The 19,368-nt window shown below is 42.0% G+C and overlaps 1 protein-coding gene across 1 annotated transcript in view; it reads left to right on the top strand.

The window, feature by feature from the left end:
* OBSCN (obscurin, cytoskeletal calmodulin and titin-interacting RhoGEF) overlaps window positions 1-19,368 on the top strand; it is a 197,712-nt gene that overhangs the window by 53,858 nt on the left and 124,486 nt on the right. Inside the window, exons 19-33 of the mRNA XM_075746848.1 lie at window positions 655-930; window positions 1,731-2,006; window positions 3,228-3,494; window positions 3,969-4,238; window positions 4,463-4,726; window positions 8,854-9,120; window positions 9,536-9,648; window positions 10,370-10,523; window positions 11,576-11,737; window positions 12,235-12,339; window positions 13,059-13,325; window positions 13,956-14,225; window positions 15,064-15,330; window positions 16,520-16,786; window positions 18,453-18,719. Coding sequence (XP_075602963.1) covers window positions 655-930; window positions 1,731-2,006; window positions 3,228-3,494; window positions 3,969-4,238; window positions 4,463-4,726; window positions 8,854-9,120; window positions 9,536-9,648; window positions 10,370-10,523; window positions 11,576-11,737; window positions 12,235-12,339; window positions 13,059-13,325; window positions 13,956-14,225; window positions 15,064-15,330; window positions 16,520-16,786; window positions 18,453-18,719 — 3,492 coding nt within the window. The remainder of the gene's footprint in view (window positions 1-654; window positions 931-1,730; window positions 2,007-3,227; window positions 3,495-3,968; window positions 4,239-4,462; window positions 4,727-8,853; window positions 9,121-9,535; window positions 9,649-10,369; window positions 10,524-11,575; window positions 11,738-12,234; window positions 12,340-13,058; window positions 13,326-13,955; window positions 14,226-15,063; window positions 15,331-16,519; window positions 16,787-18,452; window positions 18,720-19,368) is intronic.

Genomic DNA, 19,368 nt, shown 5'->3' with positions numbered 1-19,368 from the left:
AACTCTGTACTTTTTCTGACTTTGGGCTGTTGTACGTTTGAAATCTCATCTTTCTGAGATGCCTTACTGCTTCTGCCTGGTGCTAAATGTCCCCTTGTAGTGAAAGATTCCCAGCAACTGGTCTTTTGGAACAGGATTCACAAGGTGCCCTAACTGCTTTAAGCACATTGCAACAACCTTGGGTATCTTGCCAGCCGTGATCCTGACCTACCTGAGCACTGTAAGGAGGTTGTATTTCCTTTGTCCCTTTGACAGTTACATCTGTGACAGTGGAAGAGAACATGAAGAGCCTGTTCCAGAAGCCCTTAGTGCTATATTTGTGTCCTAGGGCTTAAGTAAAAGGACTCTGAGAGCTTTTGGTGATATGCAGGACAAATGTCTTTTGGAATGTTTGAATGAAATCTTTTTTGCATGGTAGCTTGCAAGCATAGGATTTATGTCAAGGACCCTCTTGGTCCTTTTCATTCCTAGGGTCTTACTTCCCTGTTTTCTACGTGGTGATTTGGTCACACAGAATTGTAGATATTGCCCAGTGAAGGCAATTGGTTTTGGCAAGTGACAACCTAAATATTTTCTACACCTCTGCACAGAAATTTGTAAGATTGATCTCACTTTAATCCCTCAATCAATATTTTCTTCCTTTTCCGCACTCAGAGCCAAAACCTGCATTCATAAATGAGGAAAAGGTCCAGAAGGAGGTGAACGCTGTCCTGACAGAAAGTGCCACCCTCAGCTGTGAGGTAGCACAGGATGCAACCGAAGTGAAATGGTACAAGGATGGAAGACTGCTCATTTCCTCTAGAAAATTCAAAATAGAAACTGTGGGTAAAACCCGACGCCTAGTTATAGAGCAGCTGGACAAGAAAGATGCTGGAGAATACATCTGCGAGGCTGCAGGCCAGAAGCTGACTTTCAAGTTGAAACCAACTGGTGAGTACTCACTTTGAGGTGCTAAGTAGCAATCTGTGTGGTTTAGAGGAAAACTGGATATTCCCTACCCAGCCACCATTTTCCCCAGAACAACATCAGTGAACCACATCACACATTAATTTGGCCTTTTTAATCTAGCAGTGTAGAGGTGGGAATCTGGCTGAAGACTTTTTTTGGCTATGGAAACAGTATGTTTTTTGCTGATTTCCTTCACACACCCTGTCACCCAACCTGTTTCAGTGGTGGGGAGCTGAAAGTAGAAGTGGGGAGTTTTGAAGAGCAGCAACAGAGCCATGGAGAGAGGTGACTAAGAAAAGCTGGTCATCTGCTGTGTGTGCCCCAAAACTGCCCAGTTTAGGGGCAAAGTGTTGTACAAGATAGAGAAGAGGCCAAGAGAAAGGCAGTAGAGCAAACAGAAAACAAGCCATAAATTCAGGTTTAGCACACTAATATTTCTTCTTAATTTGATCTAAAATTCTAAAACTGTGAGAGGATAGAGTTATACAGATCATTTTATTTCTAAGAAACAAGCTTTCCGTGGGCAGCAGATAAAATGTATATTTGCATTTCCGTTCCCTTGCTTCTCTTCTAAGCGGAAGCTCTGGGTTGCCCAACAGATCATTTTCTTTCTTCCCACTCAGCAAAATATTTTACCGGCCATAAATATTCAGCCATATTCTCTAGGTTTTTACAGATTATGGATGAGCTGGTGTTGTGAGTCATGAGGAGAAATAGAAACTTGCTGTGTTAAGGATTTGAGCTTGAAGTTATGAGTTTTCCTACTTTAATGTCTTTCTTAGAACCAGAAGCTAAATTTGAAAATAAAGTTGTCCAGAAAGAACCTCTCATTGTTCAAGAACACGAAAGCATCACACTGTCTACTTTGGTAACTCCTGAAACTGCTGCTGTAAAGTGGTTCAAGGATGGAACAGAAATCAAGGCAAGCAAGAAATACGAAATCAAGAGTGAGGGGGCATCCAGGACCCTGACAGTGAACCTGGCTGAGAGCACAGACACAGCCGTGTACACTTGCCAGACAAAAAGCGACAAGCAGGAATTCGAAGTACAGGTGAAAGGTGAGCAGAGAGCAGCGCACAGGTCATGTCCCAACCCAACAGCTATATTTCCCTCATGGTAGGATGGAGGTGAAGTCCAAACTCTCTCTAAAACTGTTCCAACCTCAAGGCTTGGATTGCTGTTGCAGCTGCTGTGGCTGCCCCACCATGGGCCAGAAAAGTTCTCCTGCTTCCAAATACCCAATTTTTGTCCTTTGCTGGCTACTCAGGGGAACAAGGAGGCCTACAGTGGGTGCTTTTCCTGGTGTCTGCTCCCCGCTGTCATCACACTGTTTCCATCTCCTCCTAACCCCTGTAGCTGTGGCATGGCAGAGCCTTAGCTCTTCCCCAATCTGCTCACCAGCGTGACAAAGCTGATGAGGATATAGAGAGATGTTGTGTGATGAGAAAACTTATGTGTTAGGCACATGGAGAAACAGGACCGGAATTGTATCCTCCTCTGTTCCTGGGATAGTGCACCTGGGATGCTGTTGCCTAGTCAAGGCTAAGGGTATTCATTGACAAGAAGGATGAAGTACAGCTGGTCCACAGATGGAGATGAGAGGGGTGATGTCTCAGAGCAAAGGTCTGCTCCTTTCTCTTCAGACACACACTGGAGATGCCTGCAGCTGGCATGCACCCCCTCAGCTGCCTGTGGAGCCATTGCAGAGGAGTAGTTGCTAATAGGTCATGATACATCCAACCTATTGAAATGTCTCCTTCAGGATGAAAGAAATCACACCCTGGATTTCTTTGACTCCATTGGTTGTGACAGAAGAGACAAAGGTGGCTGGAGCTTGGGCATCCATATGAATTTTTACATTTAGTCAGGCAAATTAGACTCTGATGTGAAAACACCACATAGTCTCATCTGGTATGAAATTAGAAAGGAAGGAAGGGAAAACCAAATCTTGTTTAAAGGCATTGTTCTTGCTTTACAGAATGATAATGATATTAAAAATCCATGTCAAAGGAATCCCCCTAAATTTTCACCTTTCTGGTTTGTTTCTGTCTACCCTGACCCCCAAATCTGTTGAGGGTTTTGGGGTGGGGTTTTTTTGGGTTTGGTGTAGGTGGGGGGTTTTTTTGTGTGTGTGTGTTTGGGGTTTTGTTGTTTTTTGGTTTGGTTTGGTTTTTGTTTTTTTGTTTTTTTTTTTTTTAATTTAAAGTTGGCCAGAAACAGTTTCTTAGAACAGGTTCCTTATCTTTTCCTTTCTAATTTTTCCTTCTTCTGCATCTCAGAAATCCCAGTGAAGTTTGTCAAAAAACTTGAAGCTGTTAATGCTGAGATTGGAGGCAGCGTCTCTTTGACTTGTGACGTGAGCCATGCCAAAGGGAAGGTGGTGTGGTGCAGGAACGGAGTTCAGATCAAGCCCACCAAGCGTTTCCAGATATACGAGGAAGGGGTCAAGCGAAAATTGACCATAACAGGGATCCGGGCTGAGGACGAGGGAGAGTACTCCTGCGAGTCCAGAGATGACAAGAGCAGCATTACCATCACCCCCAAACGTATGTCAACTCCATGGTGACCATGTGGAGGGATCCTTGGGTTTTGTCCTCAGCAATTACAACTCTGCAAAGCTGAGTTTGTTCATGTGTTTGCGCTGTCTCCTGTGTTGACAGCTAAATACGAAACTCCACTTCCCCTCTCAGTGCCATTGGAACCTCTGTGAAACACAGAACGATTTTGAGACCTGTTGAGCTCAGGTATCTTAATATGTGGGCAAAATGACCTTTATATTGCATTTGAGGCTGGAATCAAGTGTCTCAAAACTAAGATGGGATTTTCCCCCTCTTTCTTTGCCTCTCTCTTCTGGCATCTTTATACACAAAACTTGCTGAGACATGGGAAACGTAATGACCCATTATTGTGATCACTTACTTTAATTAATAAAAATTGATACGTCCAACAAACTCTTCATAGGTTTTGGCTATTTGAAGGTGTTTATGCCATGTCTCAAATGTTTTATTTCTATCCATCAGCTCCCAGAGTGGTGAAATTTGTTACGAGTCTCAACAGCGTGGTCTCTGAGGAAGGAAAAGAGGCTGTGTTCAAGTGCACTGTCTCTCCCAGTGATGCTGTGGTCACTTGGTTCAGGAATGGTGTCAAAATTGAAGCCAGCAAGAAGTATGTGATCTCACAGAAGGATACCAACCACAGCCTCACCATCACTGATCTGACACTGAAAGATGCAGCTGAAATCTCCGCCAATGCTGAGGGCGTAGAAAGCACAGCCAATCTCAGAGTCCGAGGTAGGAGGCCATAATGTCCCTTTGACGGGCTGTCACTGATGCTATGACCTATGCTGTTTTATGTGGCGTTCCCTCTGATTATGAAATTTTGCTTTCACATCATTAAATATGGATGCCGAGAATGCATTGGGACTGGAGATACATCAACCACCATTTTAATTCTCTCTGAAAGCCTGTTTTCTGGATCCTCTACATTCTTACTAATATTTCTTCTCCTTTGGCAGAGGCCTCAATCTCATTCAAGAAGAAACTGGAGCCCAGAACAGTTGAAGAGAGGGACACAGTGACCTTGGAGGTAGAGCTGACTAAGCCTGCAGAGGTGAAGTGGATGAGGAACAGCATCATATTGAAGCCCAGTGAAAAAATAGAGATCAAAGCTGAGGGAACAAAGCATACCTTGGTGGTTAAGGACATCTCCTTTGCAGACAGGGGCTTCTACTGCTGTGAGAGTCCTGATGACAAGACCCAAGCCAAGATCAATGTGGAAAGTAAGTTGAATGATTTCCAGTTTTATAAATACCCTGGACAGGATTTGGAGGTGGATTCTGGTCTCTTCCATTATTATAATGGCCACTGCCACCCCACCTGCCATGGGGACACAACCATGGACTTGGCCACCAGTCAAATGACTGAAAGGAGGTGGAAGCAAGAGCTGGAGAACAGCTGGATGATTCTTGTTGCCTCCATCTCATCCTACCAGCTTTCAGTCATGCTGTTGACCATTAAGCTTCTTAGCCGATTATTATTCTGAAATTTCTCACTCTCTGGTATGCTGGTTTTTTTCATTTGTATAGCTTTTGACTAACCATTCCCTCTTCAGCCATTCATTCCCCTAATTCTTCTATGCAAACCACCTCTTTCACAATGTCTCTTTATATTCAGTCAGGGTTAAAAATCCTACAAAAGCAAATCTACTATCTGTGGCTGCTGCCCTTTTGAGTAAGCTAATGGTGTCTCAGCTGTAGCCCTGTACTTCTGTCCTTTTCCCTACATCCTTTTGTCATGATTGTTACAGGATAGATGAAGACAGGATTCAGGCACTTAAGAACTATCTAATTTTATCTGTAAAGCCCCTGCCACCACTTGGTGCTGTGTAGGTCATAAATAATAGGCAAGGAAGGACTTGATAACAGACTTCAAGTACATAAAAGATTGTTATAAAATGGAAGGGAACAATCTGTTCTCCATGTGGAAATAATGACAGGAAATAATGGACTTCAACTGCAATGAAAAATATCCAGGTTATACAATAAAAAAGCTTTTTAATGGTTGGATGACTGAATGGGTTGTCTGGAGAAGTTTTGGAGCCTCCATCATGGTTTTAAGTAAAAGGGTTAGTGAAATATCTGTCTGGGATGATGTAAAAAGCTGAGTGTGTCCTAGAGCAGGAGAGAAGGGATAGATGATTTTTCTAGGTCTTTCCAGCCTTATTGTGGTCTTCTGATGGTATCAAAGATAGATACAAAAAATTGATGACAGGCTGTCTCGTACACAGCAGGGTTTGTCAAATCACTTTCATGCACTGCTAAGACAGCTTCATCTTCAAAATCTTCCTGGCTGACAGTTGTCAAAGCCCCACTGCTTTAGCATTCTGATATGGGGCAGTTATCATTTCTTTTGGCAGTTGCTCATCTTCTTTCCAAACTGAATAGCCCTAGAAAAAAACCAGACATTACCAGTGACTAGCAGCTGGTAGATTCAGCTTGGATTCATGCAGCCTAAATCTAGCACATCACGTTCAGCTCCTTCTGTAGTCAACAGAGAGAAAAAAGACCTCCAGAGAGTGCTTTAAGTCTTACCTGCCCTGAATTACCTTCTGGAGTGTCTTTGACTATTCAAGGAACTATGGGTGACTACGATCCTGATTTAGGACTAGAATCAGGTTTACTGTCTCAGTTAAATAGGATGATCTTGGTCCACAGAAGATAAAGAAATATAGCACTTCTGTGGTCACAGTGTGCTGGAAGAATGCAGTGCAGTACGGGGCAGTTTACTGCTCCGTCCTCTTTCACAAATTACATCCTAAGGCGTTTTTCTTCATACTCTGGGTGATGCTCATTTTGTTTCCAGGAAGACGCTTCAGCGGTTGGCTGATTCAGTTATATCTGGTTTTAGACACTGGCTGTTGCTACAGCCAAGTAGTAAAACCAAAAATGATGGCACAGTGTTTATATAGGAAGTAATTGGGTAGTCCTGATAGCTGCCAACAGCGTTTTGTGCAAGGCGAGTCATGCAAGCATAAATGCATATCTGTCTCTGGTTTATAAACTTCCTATTCTGATGGAGAGAGAGGATCTTGGTTTGTGCTTCCCAGGCACCCAGCTGCAGTCTCATCACCTACACTTAGTGTCACTGTAAAAAACAACTCTGTTGATGAACTGAGATGGTTTCATGCAGTGATGGAAACTCAAGTTGACCTGAGAGTGACCATGATCAAAAAGGGGAATCAGCTTACTGCAACAGGGAATTCTTTTTGTGTATGATCATCCAAGCCTTAGTTATGAGATGCAGCAGGAAAGGGGCCGTGTACAAGAATCTTGCTAGGTTACATGTATTCTGCATCCAAGTCCTCCAGCTGAGATGGCACTCAGCTCTCACACTGCTTTGCAGCAAAAGCAAGACTCTAAAAGTAGAAGTCTAAAATTATGCTCCATTTTTTGGCATTTAAGCAAACAGCCTCTTTTCAGTAGAATGTGTTAGAGCTTACATTGAGGTCAGCAGAAGTTCTTTAAATGCTTACAGTCTGGGGAACTGAGCTACTGCTATTTGGTGCTCAGCTTAGGTTAAGAAGCCTGATTTTAGAGGACCTTTATTTAAAAACCATGAAGGTGGACTGATACTGCTTGGTTTGAGAGCAAGGTAAATAAGGAATAGCTGTGTGAAAATCTGTTGATTGAGTCCAGTATAAAAGTTGCTTTGTCAAAACATAAGCCTCTCTTCTGATCTTAAGATGTCAGGAGATCCTAAAAACAACTGAGCTGCTCAAACCAGTAACATACCTGGCTGAATATCTATTTTCATTTGTGACCAGGAGGAGATGTTTGTGAAAGATTTAAATTAGTACGTCGTGGGTAAAGTGGTTCTTCCTCTGATACACCTCTAAGCTTTCAGCAGGGAAGAGCTTAATTAGGTCAATTAATTATAGCAGAGATTATACTGGGAACATGAGTATGAAATTTCACGTCTCTGGACACAAAATATTGTTTATTAAAATAAATCCTGTAAAAGTTCTACCATTCCCCAACTGTTGCTGCTTTATGACAAGACCTTTGAAAAAGCAGTATTTTTTTGTCTATCCTATGTACAACACCAGGTGAAGATATACGTGGGAGGCCACTTACCAAGTTAGAAATAGCTATGCTATTTAGTTAATGTTTTTGCAAGTCCCTTTTGCTATCTCCTTGGAATAACTTCAGTTTGATCCTTGGTCCATTCACTGTTTGAGAGGCTGGGGTGTCTATTAACCTAGGGGAAAGATGGGAAACTACCAGGTACACTGTGTTCAGTTTAGAGAATAAGGTACCCTGGGGAAACAGGGACTGACTGCAAAATCAGATCAGAAATTGGGGACTGATGCAACTTCTAGTAAGAAGAGCCAGGAGAGCTGGTGTCTTAGTTTGGGAAGCAAAGAACAAGCGCCTGGAAGTATCTGTACTTCCCTCATTTGTCTGGTGCAAGACACGTCCTTGGGGCAAATTTGTGTCTCAGTAGTCACGACCTTGGAGAAGATCTTGAAAGAAGAATCGTTGTGGTTTCCTTGAGAAAGGAATTTGTGGCTTTGTAGAGGGTTTTTGTTGTTGTTTTTTTTAATTGCCAACTTAATTTCTTTTAAGGGCGAGACAAGTTTAAAATCTAAATAGTTTTTACTGGCTGATAGGACACTGATGTCTTGTAGTGGGAACAAGTAATATCCACCCATAACACAGATCCTTTTTCCCCCCAAGCTGTAAGGTGTCAGTGGATTTTTTTCTTTATTTTAGTAAAACCTCCTCTCCCTGCTACTTCCCTCCCTTGTTTTATCCTAGTTGAAAATCCAAACAATATTGCTTATTCCTTTATGTTCTGTCAATCTCTGTTGATCATCTTCTTTCTCTTGAATATACTTCTAACCCTTTCTCTTGAAAATACTTCTCCTGAAGTATTTTTGGCCACGTCTCCCTTGCTGTATAGCACAGGGAGCCTGGACCCACTGTAAATAACAGCGTCATCTTCTTCTAGAGTGTTTCTTCCTGATGGTTATTGGTGACCACCTCACCCAGCACAGGAATGCTTCTACTCGTGTGTGTGTGTGTGTACGACTTCAAAGCTTATTTCTGGCATTGACAGTGAGTGTGGTGGATCTTGCTAGAAAAAAAGGCCAGTTTGCCCTTTTTCTGCAATGTTTGGCTGACTTGTTTGTCCCAGCTGAAAGCATCCATTTTAAGGATAGCAGCCATGCTAGCAGTATGGTCATGAAGAGGTTTTATTTCCTGCAAAGATGGTTGCTTAATTAGCAGATACCAATTAATTGGCGGGTACCTGCATGAGGAATAGGGAAACAATCTATTTTGGAAGTCCTCAGGCTGTTTCACAGCTGTTGGTGTGAGATCTCCAACTTGTCCTTGTTTTTTTTCAGTGAGACAGATCAAGCTAGTGAAAGGTCTTCAGCCCCTCGAAGTCTCTGAGAAAGGCACCGTCACCTTTGAGGTGGAAGTGTCACATGAGGACGTGGAAGGGACCTGGCAGAAGGATGGCATTCGGCTGAAGCCTTCACCAAATATCAGTATTGGTGTCCAGGGGAAGAAACGTTCGCTGACTCTTTCTTCAGTGTCTCTTGAAGATGCAGGACTCATCTCCTTCAAAGCAGATGGCATTCATACGTCAGGAAGGCTCACTGTCACAGGTACACACACCCGAAAGTCTCAGGCCCTGGTTGATGTGGGACATGGTTGTCTTCTCCTGACTCAGAGCACAAGCTTTTAAGAGAGGAACAAGCTCTCCTTGTAACTGCAAAGGATGTTAAGTACTGGACCATCATCAGTAACATTTCCTTCTAATGTCAACAGGATTATTGTTACATCATTGTCCACAGAACAACTCATGATATTGTATTCAAAACAATAGAATTTTGTTGTCACAAGTTATATTAAGCATGGATGCTAGGCTCTGCCTATTCATTATTGCTTGTGCCAGATGGTCCTGGAGACCTAATTCCTCACTAACTGGACTTTCTCCTTTTACTTTTCTTTTCTTTTCTTTTCTCTCTCTTTTTTTTTTTTTTTTTTTTTTTTTTTGGTGTGGTTTTGTTTTGTTTTCAGAATTGCCTGTGAGAATCAGCAAACCTTTGGTAGATGTCAGTGTAACTCAGAAGGACAAGGTCACATTCGAGTGTGAGCTGTCCAGGAGCAACGTGGATGTTAGGTGGTTCAAGGTACAGCACTTAATGGATAGTGGTATTTTAATATCTGACTTCTCTGGAAGGGAATGAGAACCTTTAATTTCACTTCCAGGGGATGTGAGTCTGTGCCTTTGCTTATACAGCTCTTAGCATTGCTTTCTTGCCCTTGTGTTCGTTTACTTGCCCAGTTCATTAGTCTCTGTTTTTTATATACTGGGTGTGTTTATTGGGTTGAAAGTTAAACTTTTCTATTCTTGCACAGAATGTGAGTGCTGCTGTTGATAGCAATGCAATCTTGCGCTTTACTTCACACCTAGCAGTTCTCACCCGGGTTTTATAACCTCATTGGGAACTGTGATTTAAGGTGAAGCCTCAGTTCCCTTTGCACCTGACAGACATTTTGGGGATCAGCTCAGGCATTTCATGTACCTTCCTTGGGGCTCAGCTGACACTTGCCTTGCACTGGGATAACAGCATTTCTTCAAGGTAATGTCTGGAGGGGCTTATTGCCAACCCTGTACAGTGTCTTAAGCCTTCAAATAGGTGTCTAAGGTCACCCAAAATGTACAGATATCCTTCAGCCATTCCTACTCCTTGAAAACTTAGCACTGTGCTTTAGTTTCAGTTCCTGCAAGCACAGTTCCATTAAGTCCAATGAGACAAGTGAATTAAGCACAGGTCTGAATGTTTGTTTTGCTCACTGCGGATGTAGAAGAGTTGATGGTGATATCTGGTTTGACCTTTTCCCTTCTAGGATGGGAAGGAGCTCCAGCAAAGTAAAAAAGTGGGGATTATTTCCCAGGGAAATAAGAGAAGCCTCATTATTCATAAGTGTGAATATGAAGACCAGGGAACCTATACTTGTGAAGCAGCTGAAGACAAGACATCAGCTACCCTAAAAGTTCACGGTATGTTTGACTGAAGTAGGAAATTACATCTACTGCAGTATTTTTTACTATGAGCAAGAAATGCTTCCTGGACAGTTTGTGTATTTTGCAATTACTCGTTTTGGACAACTTTCTCTTCCTAGCGAGAAAGTGCTGACATAGCTGTCCTGTGCTTGTTCTGTCCTTAGAGGAGTGTTTTTGGAAGAGCTGCTAACCTAATTTTCCATTTATCATAAGTTATTTTTGGTTCTCTGGAATTTGAATGGTGTTTCTAGCTTGGCAAGTTAGCAAATACTGGACAGTCTGGCACAAAGCAGGGATGCAATGGCTGGTGCTGACATGGTTTGGTTTAGCTTCTGCTATTGTCCCAGTGGGACTTTGCCTGCACAGGGACCGGGCAAGCCTTGGGTATGACCTCAAGAAGTGCCCTGCTTTTTATGTTGTAAATGCTGAGGAAAGGGTCATGATTTCTGACTGCACTTCTCCTTTATGCTCAAGACAGTTTTTCCCTCCATGTGTTGCACTGTGCAACTGGTCAAGCGCCAGATGTGTTTTGTCACCAGGCTCTGAAGCACCAGAGATAAGGTAGTGCTAAAGGCCGGTCGGTGAACAGACAGGTCTGCTGTGCCCTGGCAGATGTTATTTCCCAGAGGGACATCTGAAAAGACAGATCACTTCTTTCTTACTGCTTACTAGATGCTGTCCTCATGTGGCCACTTGAGTTCAGCAGTATCTTCATGACAGGTTTATAGTGACACAAGAGATTGTAGGCTTGTATTTAGTTTTCCTTGGCAGATTTTCTTTCATTAATATATTTTTCTTTTAAAACCTGTGTAAAGTTCCGACATCCATAAAATCCTCTTGCAGTGAGCTCCACTGCAGCTGGTAATTCTACCTGCAGGTTCAAGCATAAAATATATTTACTGTATCGAGGAAAGAAACTACCCAGGAAGGGAGGCTGGTGTACAATAAAACACAATCCCATTTTTTCCATCCATGTATGCAGAAGGTAAACACACAGCAATCAGTTATGGAGAAGCCCAAAAGAAATATTTGTCTCTATGATTTCACAGCCCGAGATATCAAGATTGTTAAACCACTGGAAGATGTGGAAGTAAATGAATATGAGAGTGCGTCTTTCGTCTGTGAGATTTCACATGATGAGGTCCAAACCCAATGGTACAAAAATGACAACAAGCTGAAGGCTGCCGACAATATTAGAATGCGTCAAGACGGTAGGATGAAAAAGGGGGATCTCATTCTTGAATGGGGTGGGTTGGAGTAGGTGCTGGTATTGGAGACTAGACAGAAGGGTCTGACCTTCAAAATCAAGTTAAGAAGGTTTAGCAGAGGGTTGTCCTTTGCTTTGGGGCTGCAGCTAAGGTGGGACAGTGACGTGGTGGGATCTTTAAGGCAAATTTGGTGTCATCCCATCATCCCATGCTGCCAGCAGTGGGTAGGAATTTCTGTCATCTAACAATGGGTGGTATCCTTCTCTTACAAATACTTTCCAGGTGGTGGAGACCACATTCAATCAGTCCTTGGAGGAGCTGAGGTTAGGTTATCCTTTGATACAGGGACACAGACGTAGGGGAATGGTCAGCCCTGCTGCCGTGAGAGCAGGTGGTGATGCACTGAAACTGGATGAGCGATGCTCAACCTGGCAGTGTGCCTCGGAGAGTGAAGCTGTTTGCTCAGGGGAAGCTATGTCTGATTGTGTGTCTGTTCTCAGGAAAGACCTATTCGCTGACTTACATGCGTGTTCAAGTCGAAGATGCAGCAGAGATCAAATTTGTAGCAGAAAAGGCAGAATCTCGTGCCCAGCTTACTGTAAAAGGTAATTATGCTTTTCATGCCAATATTGTTTAAGCTCTCTCATGGTACAAACCAACCAACTTCTCTCACTTCTAACTTGAAGAAAGTTAAACAACAACACCTAGAGCTTTCAGGGAAAGAAAAACTCCTGCCTACCTTATGGCATGTGAAATATCAGCCTCACTGTGGGGAATTTACTTTTGCTAAATAACACAGGTTAGTTTCTCAGAAGGTTGATTTTGTACCCTAAGCAATTAAAAGTCATGTTTGAGGGACAAAAAGCTGTAGCTTGAATTTCTTCTGCATTTTCTCTTCCTGTTGTGTGTTTAAAAAGAATACAGCGCTTTTTTTTTTTTATTTATTTAACTTAAACAGTGTGATGGAGACAGAGAGAAGACAGACATTTAAATTAACACACTGATGAGGAGCTCAGGAAATCTGAGATCAGTCCCTGGCTTTGCCATAACACTGCTGTGTAATGTTGAGTAAATTACCTGTTATCTCTGCAGTTCAGTCATCCAAGTGGTAAAATAGGGATAAAAAGTTTTCCTTTTATTAGCTCTTCACTTGCTGTGTGTAAATTGAGTGCTTAGCATAGTGGAAATTCCTGTCATCATCCACATAACTGACCATAAAAGAAATATAGAAATATTGCTAATGAGTTTTTAACTGGCACCTTTCAAGGAAACTGTATTGATTATTCCATTTTTTTTTATTATTTTTTTTTTTTACTCCTTTTAGAGCTGCCTGTAAAAATTGTGAAACCTTTGCGAGATAAGATCGCTCTTGAAAAACACCGGGGATTCCTGGAGTGCCAGGTGTCTCGTGCCAATGCCAAGGTTAGGTGGTACAAAAAGGACCGTGAAATTCACCCTAGTGACAAATATGAAATTGTGAGCGACGGTGTCTATCGGAAACTCATCATCAACGATGCAGATTATGAAGATGAAGACACGTACACTTGTGACGCCTTTGATGACAAAAGCAGTGCTAATTTCTTTGTTGAAGGTAGTAAACCATTTTTTCCCCTCTAGGATGCATTGGAATGAGGATTGGCTGATTCAAAAAGCCCTTGTCATTTACTCTAAAAACACAATACCACTTAAACTATTTTAACTCAGTGTTGATTTTTTTCTGAAGTCCATTGATATTGCTTCCTTTTAGGATTATAAGGGCAGGAACATCCTAGAAAATTAATATATAGTATATTCTCCTAAGGAAATTTCTGTTCCAGATAAGTTTATCAGATGTACTGGAGAAAGTCTGTTGTTCAGAGAAAAGTTGCTGTAGCTAGCCAATGTCTTTCCTATTAGCAACACCTGCATTTCAATGATGAACCTTCTTTTCCATTTTATATAGTGCCAGGTGTTTGATATCAGAGTAGGAAGGTGGCTTTAGAAATAGGACTGGGATTCAGAAGATCTGGATTCTCTTGGGGCAGTGTCACAGTCTCACTGTCTGACCTGTGGCCAGCAATATATGTTTATTTCCATGCAAAAAAAGAATGGTTTAAGGTCTTTTAAGCCAATAAGTGCAGTATTCAAGTGCAGTAAAGATGGCATGAGTGTGCAGGACGCTAATGAAAGACTTCTTTCATGACACCTTAATCTCTGCTTTCCCGTTCCATCCTTCATCCAGAGCAATCCATTAGTATTGTAAAGGAGTTGTGTGATGAGGATGTGACTGAGCCTGAAGAAGCCAAGTTTGAATGTGAGATATCCATTCCATCTGTGAAACCCCCCAAATGGTCTCTACACGGAGAAATCTTACAGGCTGGCAGAAACATTATCATGCAGCAAGAAGGCACCATCCACAGGCTGACAATACTGAAAACCAGTGCCGATATGACAGGCACCATTCAGTTCTCCATTGGCAAATCAAAATCCACAGCAAACCTGCTTGTCAGAGGTAATGTGATATGTCCTGGCTTGAATTAGATTGTGAGAGATCCTGGAAAGTAATTTTCCAATCCCTGGAAAGTAATTTTTCAGAAACACTGTCCAATATGCAGGATCTACTGGGTGGGGTCTTGGAAATGTATGTGTACCTGGAAGATCTGCTCAGTTCCCAATTACAATTTGTTGGGTGCAATGTTGGATGTGCAAAATGAGACAGCAATGTCCAAGGAAGGCATCTCATTAAATAAGCTCGGTGTGCCTAGTATTCAAACCTGGTATTCAAATCTAGTGAGCTAAGACCATCTTTTTGGTTTTGTTTTTTCTTCTTGACTTTACCAAAGAGGACAAACCAGATGAAATTTGCCAGGAGACTTTATTTTGTCCCATATCTGAACTAGACAAGTTTGATAGCTCATTTACTTAATCCACTTTGTCATTGACTTGATCTAGGACAAAGCTTCAAGGGTTTTTATCTTCTGCTGTCACCATAGTAAATATCTCCAATCACATCCCAAAGTCCTTGTTTTGTCTTTTAATTTGCTCTTACTGGCATAAAAACTTTAATTAGAGAGCAATTCAGTAAGCACTGAACCAGAACTGGACCATGCATTTGGTAGTTAATATTATCATATCATATTATATTATAGAAACCAGCATTCCCTATAGAACATCACCTTGTTTTATCTTCAAAGCAAATCAACTCTGTAACAGAAACCTGTAGCATCATCTAAGCAATTCATAAAACAGTTGTGAATGACATACATTAAATTAATTAGCACGAAAGACAGATTAGAAACTTGCCTCCTCTTCAGATTAATCCTTTCTTCTTTCCCAACCCTGCTTTTCAGATTACCACATACAGATCACCAGGAAGATGGAGGACAAGACAGCTCTGGAGCGCCACTCAGTCATCCTGTCCTGCGACTTCAGGCCTTCTCCGAAGGTTGTGAAGTGGTTCAAGGACCACACACCCATCGAGCCCTCTGAGAAGTACAAAATCAGGCGGGAGCAGCATTCAGCAGAACTCAAGATTTTGAAGGTGAAGCCCGAAGATGCTGGTGTGTACAAGTGCAGGGCTGGAAACGCAGAGACTGAAGCCACATTGACTGTTGAAGGTACGAGTGGTTTGCAGCAGGGGGACTTACTTGTTTCATGTCTTTATGGTTTGGTATTTCACTCTGGGTTTCTCTTGTTGAGTAAAGGTAGGTTCCCACAGTTATCTTCTAATTTTATATAAATGCAATATCGTAACTGAATGAACTACATTATGCACTGTGCTGATATTCTGTGATGCTGAAATCCAGCACTTGCCATGAAGTAGGCGATACGTGTGGAAAGGCACCACCTGGGTAAGGCAGAAATTCATGTGTCTTTCTCAAGGCACATTTATTTTCCATTTCATCCGAGGAACTAGGACTCTAAAAATGTCCTTTATGTTAAACTGCTGTAGACCTCTAGTGATCTCAGTTGTGGTTTTAATTTCCTGGCCACTGTGTCAGCTTTTTATATCTGCTATAAGTTTCTTAGTCATAATGATGTTCTACCTCATCTGGGTATGGCACAATTCTTAGCCAGTTCTTCACCTCTGGTGAAACTGTAAGAAAAGATGATCGCTGTGTCATTTTCAGCAAGCCTTGGAGATGAGCCACGCAATCATTTCCAGAAGTCCAGGGAGCAGCTTTTGGTAACAATTTGGTTACATCCAAATGTAAAAATTATAAATACTGCCAAACCCTCCTTTGAGTTAGCCAGTCCTTGAGAAACAGCACTTCATGAGCAGAGAAGCTGCAAAGAGAAACGTCTGGCCAAGACGGAAAAGAAAAGAAATCAGTTCCTGTTACTCCCTAAACCCGAACAAGTTGCTTAATCTCTTTGTACTTGCTGTTTGTGGCCAAAACCATTGTCTTCATCTCATCCTTTGTGTTTCCCTAGCAGTGAGACAATTTAGTTATAAAGCGGATGTGTGTGTGCAGTGACGAGCACACCAGGATTGGAGCTCTGTGGGGTTTTTAGACATCACTGTAATGTTATTACCATTTTAGAAATATTTACTTATTTTTACATTAAAAAGGAAAAAAAAGCAAAAAAGTTTTATGTGTGAAAAGAGAATTGAAGGACAATATAGTCTTTTTAATGGATGTTTTTTGTTGGACCAAACGCAGAACCAAGTAAATGAAACGTACCCACGGTGTACAGGAGACCAGACTAAATCATCTAATAAACTCTAACCATTGTGAAATCTATTTGTGGTAACAGTACTGATTCATGGTAACAGCGGTGATGGTGCACCTTGGTTTCCTACAGCCCGCAATGTAGAAATACTCAAGCACCTGCAGGACATGGAAATTGAAGAAGAGAGTTCCGCTGTCTTCTCCTGTGAGCTGTCTCATGATGACGAGGATGTGGAATGGTTCCTCAACGGCACCCTCCTTTACACCAACAACTTCAATGACATCAGGAACGTTGGCAATTGCTACACACTGACAATGAAGCAGGTCAAGCCTGAGGATGCCGGCACAGTGACTATGAAGTCAGACAAGGTGTCAGAGAGCGTGCGTCTGAAGGTGATAGGTGGGTCGTGATTGCACACCTCCTGAGTGTAAATAAGAGATGCAAAGGAGCTCTTATTTACCATATCCATGCAGCAATCCTGCTTGTAAGCTTCACCTCTCTGGGGCTGAGTAATAAGTGTGGAAGGGCTTTCTTCCAGTCGAAGTTTCTACTCTAGCTGATGATTTTTCTAAGGAAGACTGTTTTGGACTCCTGCCAAAACTTTCCATAGCTATTTAGCATCTTTTTACTTGTCATCAGGATAGTCTCAAGAGCACTTTCCTTTATTTGTAGGTCTCTTCAATTGTATATAGTCTATAAACTGTTGTTTATAAAGATTTTTGTCTGCAAGGAGCTGAGCTTCAGTGTACCTCCAAGGGTAGGGCACACCTCTCAGTACATCAGTTCTGGGGTTGGACTGATTCAGCAAAGAGGAGGCAGTTGGCTGCTGTCTTTCATATGCCTCAAAGTTTTGTCACACATCTGAGTTGCTGTGGTTTAACATGTTCTTGTGCATCAGCTAAGCCATAGCAAGTTGCGTGAATTATTGTAGGCATGTTAGAAACATGAGGTAAAACTCCCACCAAAATTTCAAAATCACTTATTTCTTTAGCAACACACTTGTGTATGCATGCTCAGTTGATCATAGTGATTTGTTATCCTAAATTAACTCCATGTATCTGGAAACATGAGTGGGAAATGTTCTGAACCATTCTCTCTGAATTTCAGAGTCTGATGCCCTCCATATCCTCTTACAGAATCATCTCTCTGATTTCCTTTGCATTTTGCCTCCTGATCATGACTAATTTGTTCTTCCCAGAGTATCTGAATAATTTGACTCTTTTACTTTGTCCACTCAGAGAGTCTAATGGATTTCCTCTTCCTACTTTCTTTTATATCTGGTCAAAATTTTCCTCTGTATAAATATCTTCAGTGTCACATATATTTTAAATTGTACAAAAGGAATCAATAAAACAAAGAGGCAAGAGCAAAAATGTGCAGTAGGGTGAGGAGAATGCAACATATCCTTTTATCGCTGCTCCTACTGCATGAATCCTTCTTTGTGAAAAGGCAGTGCCAGCTCTCTGGCTTTAGACGACCTGCATCCCAAATACTTTTCTTCACGCATTTTTCTTCTAACCATCTGACCCCTTTCCACTTGTAGACTGCTGCAATGAGAAAGAACATTCCCAGAGAACATTTTCTACTTGTCCATGATGCAGACAAAGGTTTCCTTAAATCTAGTCTATCTTGTTGAGTAGCTGTTCTAGGGAAGTGTGAAGCTGTCCCTCTGGCCTTCACTAGGGCCCTACATGCCTGCTCCAAGCCCCCTTCCCTGTGGGGGGATCTCCTGTACCTGACAGAAGTCCCAACACAGAGAAAAATAAGTCCTTGCAATCTCATAGGTGTGCAGTCATAAGAAAGGCCATGATTACAGCACTGAATATTACTACCTGTCCATGGCAACGCAGGCTGCCTTTCTCCTTCCCTGCATCCTCCCGTTAATAAATTCTGATTTCCCTAAAACTCATTCCAGTCATGGGGTGTGAGACTGCTTTAGGTTCTGCATTGGTATCGTCAGCATTGCCAAGGGTTTACTTAAGCTCTCTTTTAAATACTTGGTAGCAACTGAAATGTCTCAACTTAAATATCCTGGTTGTTCTCTGTTTTGCCCATTAACCTTCAGAGAAGCCTGCTGTCTTCATGAAGTCCTTGGATGATGTCTTTGGTGAGGAGCGAGGTGTAATTAAACTGGAATGTGAAGTCTCAAAAGAGAAGGTGAAACCTGTTTGGAAAAAGGATGGTGTGACGCTCACTTCTGGTAACAAGTATGAGCAGATACAGTCTGGGAAGACCCTGTGCCTCCTTATCCATGACCTCGAAAAGACAGATGCAGGTTTATACACATGTGATATTGGCACTGATGTTGCCAAGTCAAAGGTCAGCGTTCAGGGTAAGTGTGTAGACGATGGCCAGTCAAGGGGTGCTGCAAATACGGGTGGGCTTGGTCACTTTGTCTGACACCTATTCCTCCATGAGTCTCACATAACACGATGTCTGAAAAATCCCTGTTACTCCTTGATGATCTGGTGTTTCAGTGAAAATCACATGTCAAGAATGTAGTGGCAACATTACCTTCCTGAAAATCGCCAAGGTGCAGAAGAAATCCTCCCCAAAGAGCAACTAATTTCTCAAAAACAAAAAATCAAACCACCAAAAAACCCCCAAAACCCCCAAACAGCTTGTGTTTCATATTTTTCAGCTATTAATTCAGAGTCCATTGTAGGAACACAAAAGTAGGACAACATTGTCTATTGAAGAACCCAGCAGTTCAGCCTGTCCTCTCATCCTTGTGGCTGCTTGAAGGAAAGAGGAGTGTTCATGGCTTTTAAACTCATATTGATAATAAGACGAATTTTGAATTTCTCTGATTTGAACACCAGGAAGGGTAGGATGATAACAAGTTAACAAATACAAACATCCCATTTCTCATATCAGCATGAAGAAAAACCTCACACAACATCCCAAAGGCTTCCTGACAGCTTTTCTCCCCTCTAGCTCATTGAATCTTGACTCTTCTCCACTGAGTGAGCTGTTCTTCA

This window comes from Balearica regulorum, chromosome 2 (assembly GCF_011004875.1).
Source record: "Balearica regulorum gibbericeps isolate bBalReg1 chromosome 2, bBalReg1.pri, whole genome shotgun sequence".
Taxonomy (NCBI): domain Eukaryota; kingdom Metazoa; phylum Chordata; class Aves; order Gruiformes; family Gruidae; genus Balearica; species Balearica regulorum.
Note: the sequence above shows the minus strand (reverse complement) of the source record. Positions and strands in the feature narration are given on the sequence as shown.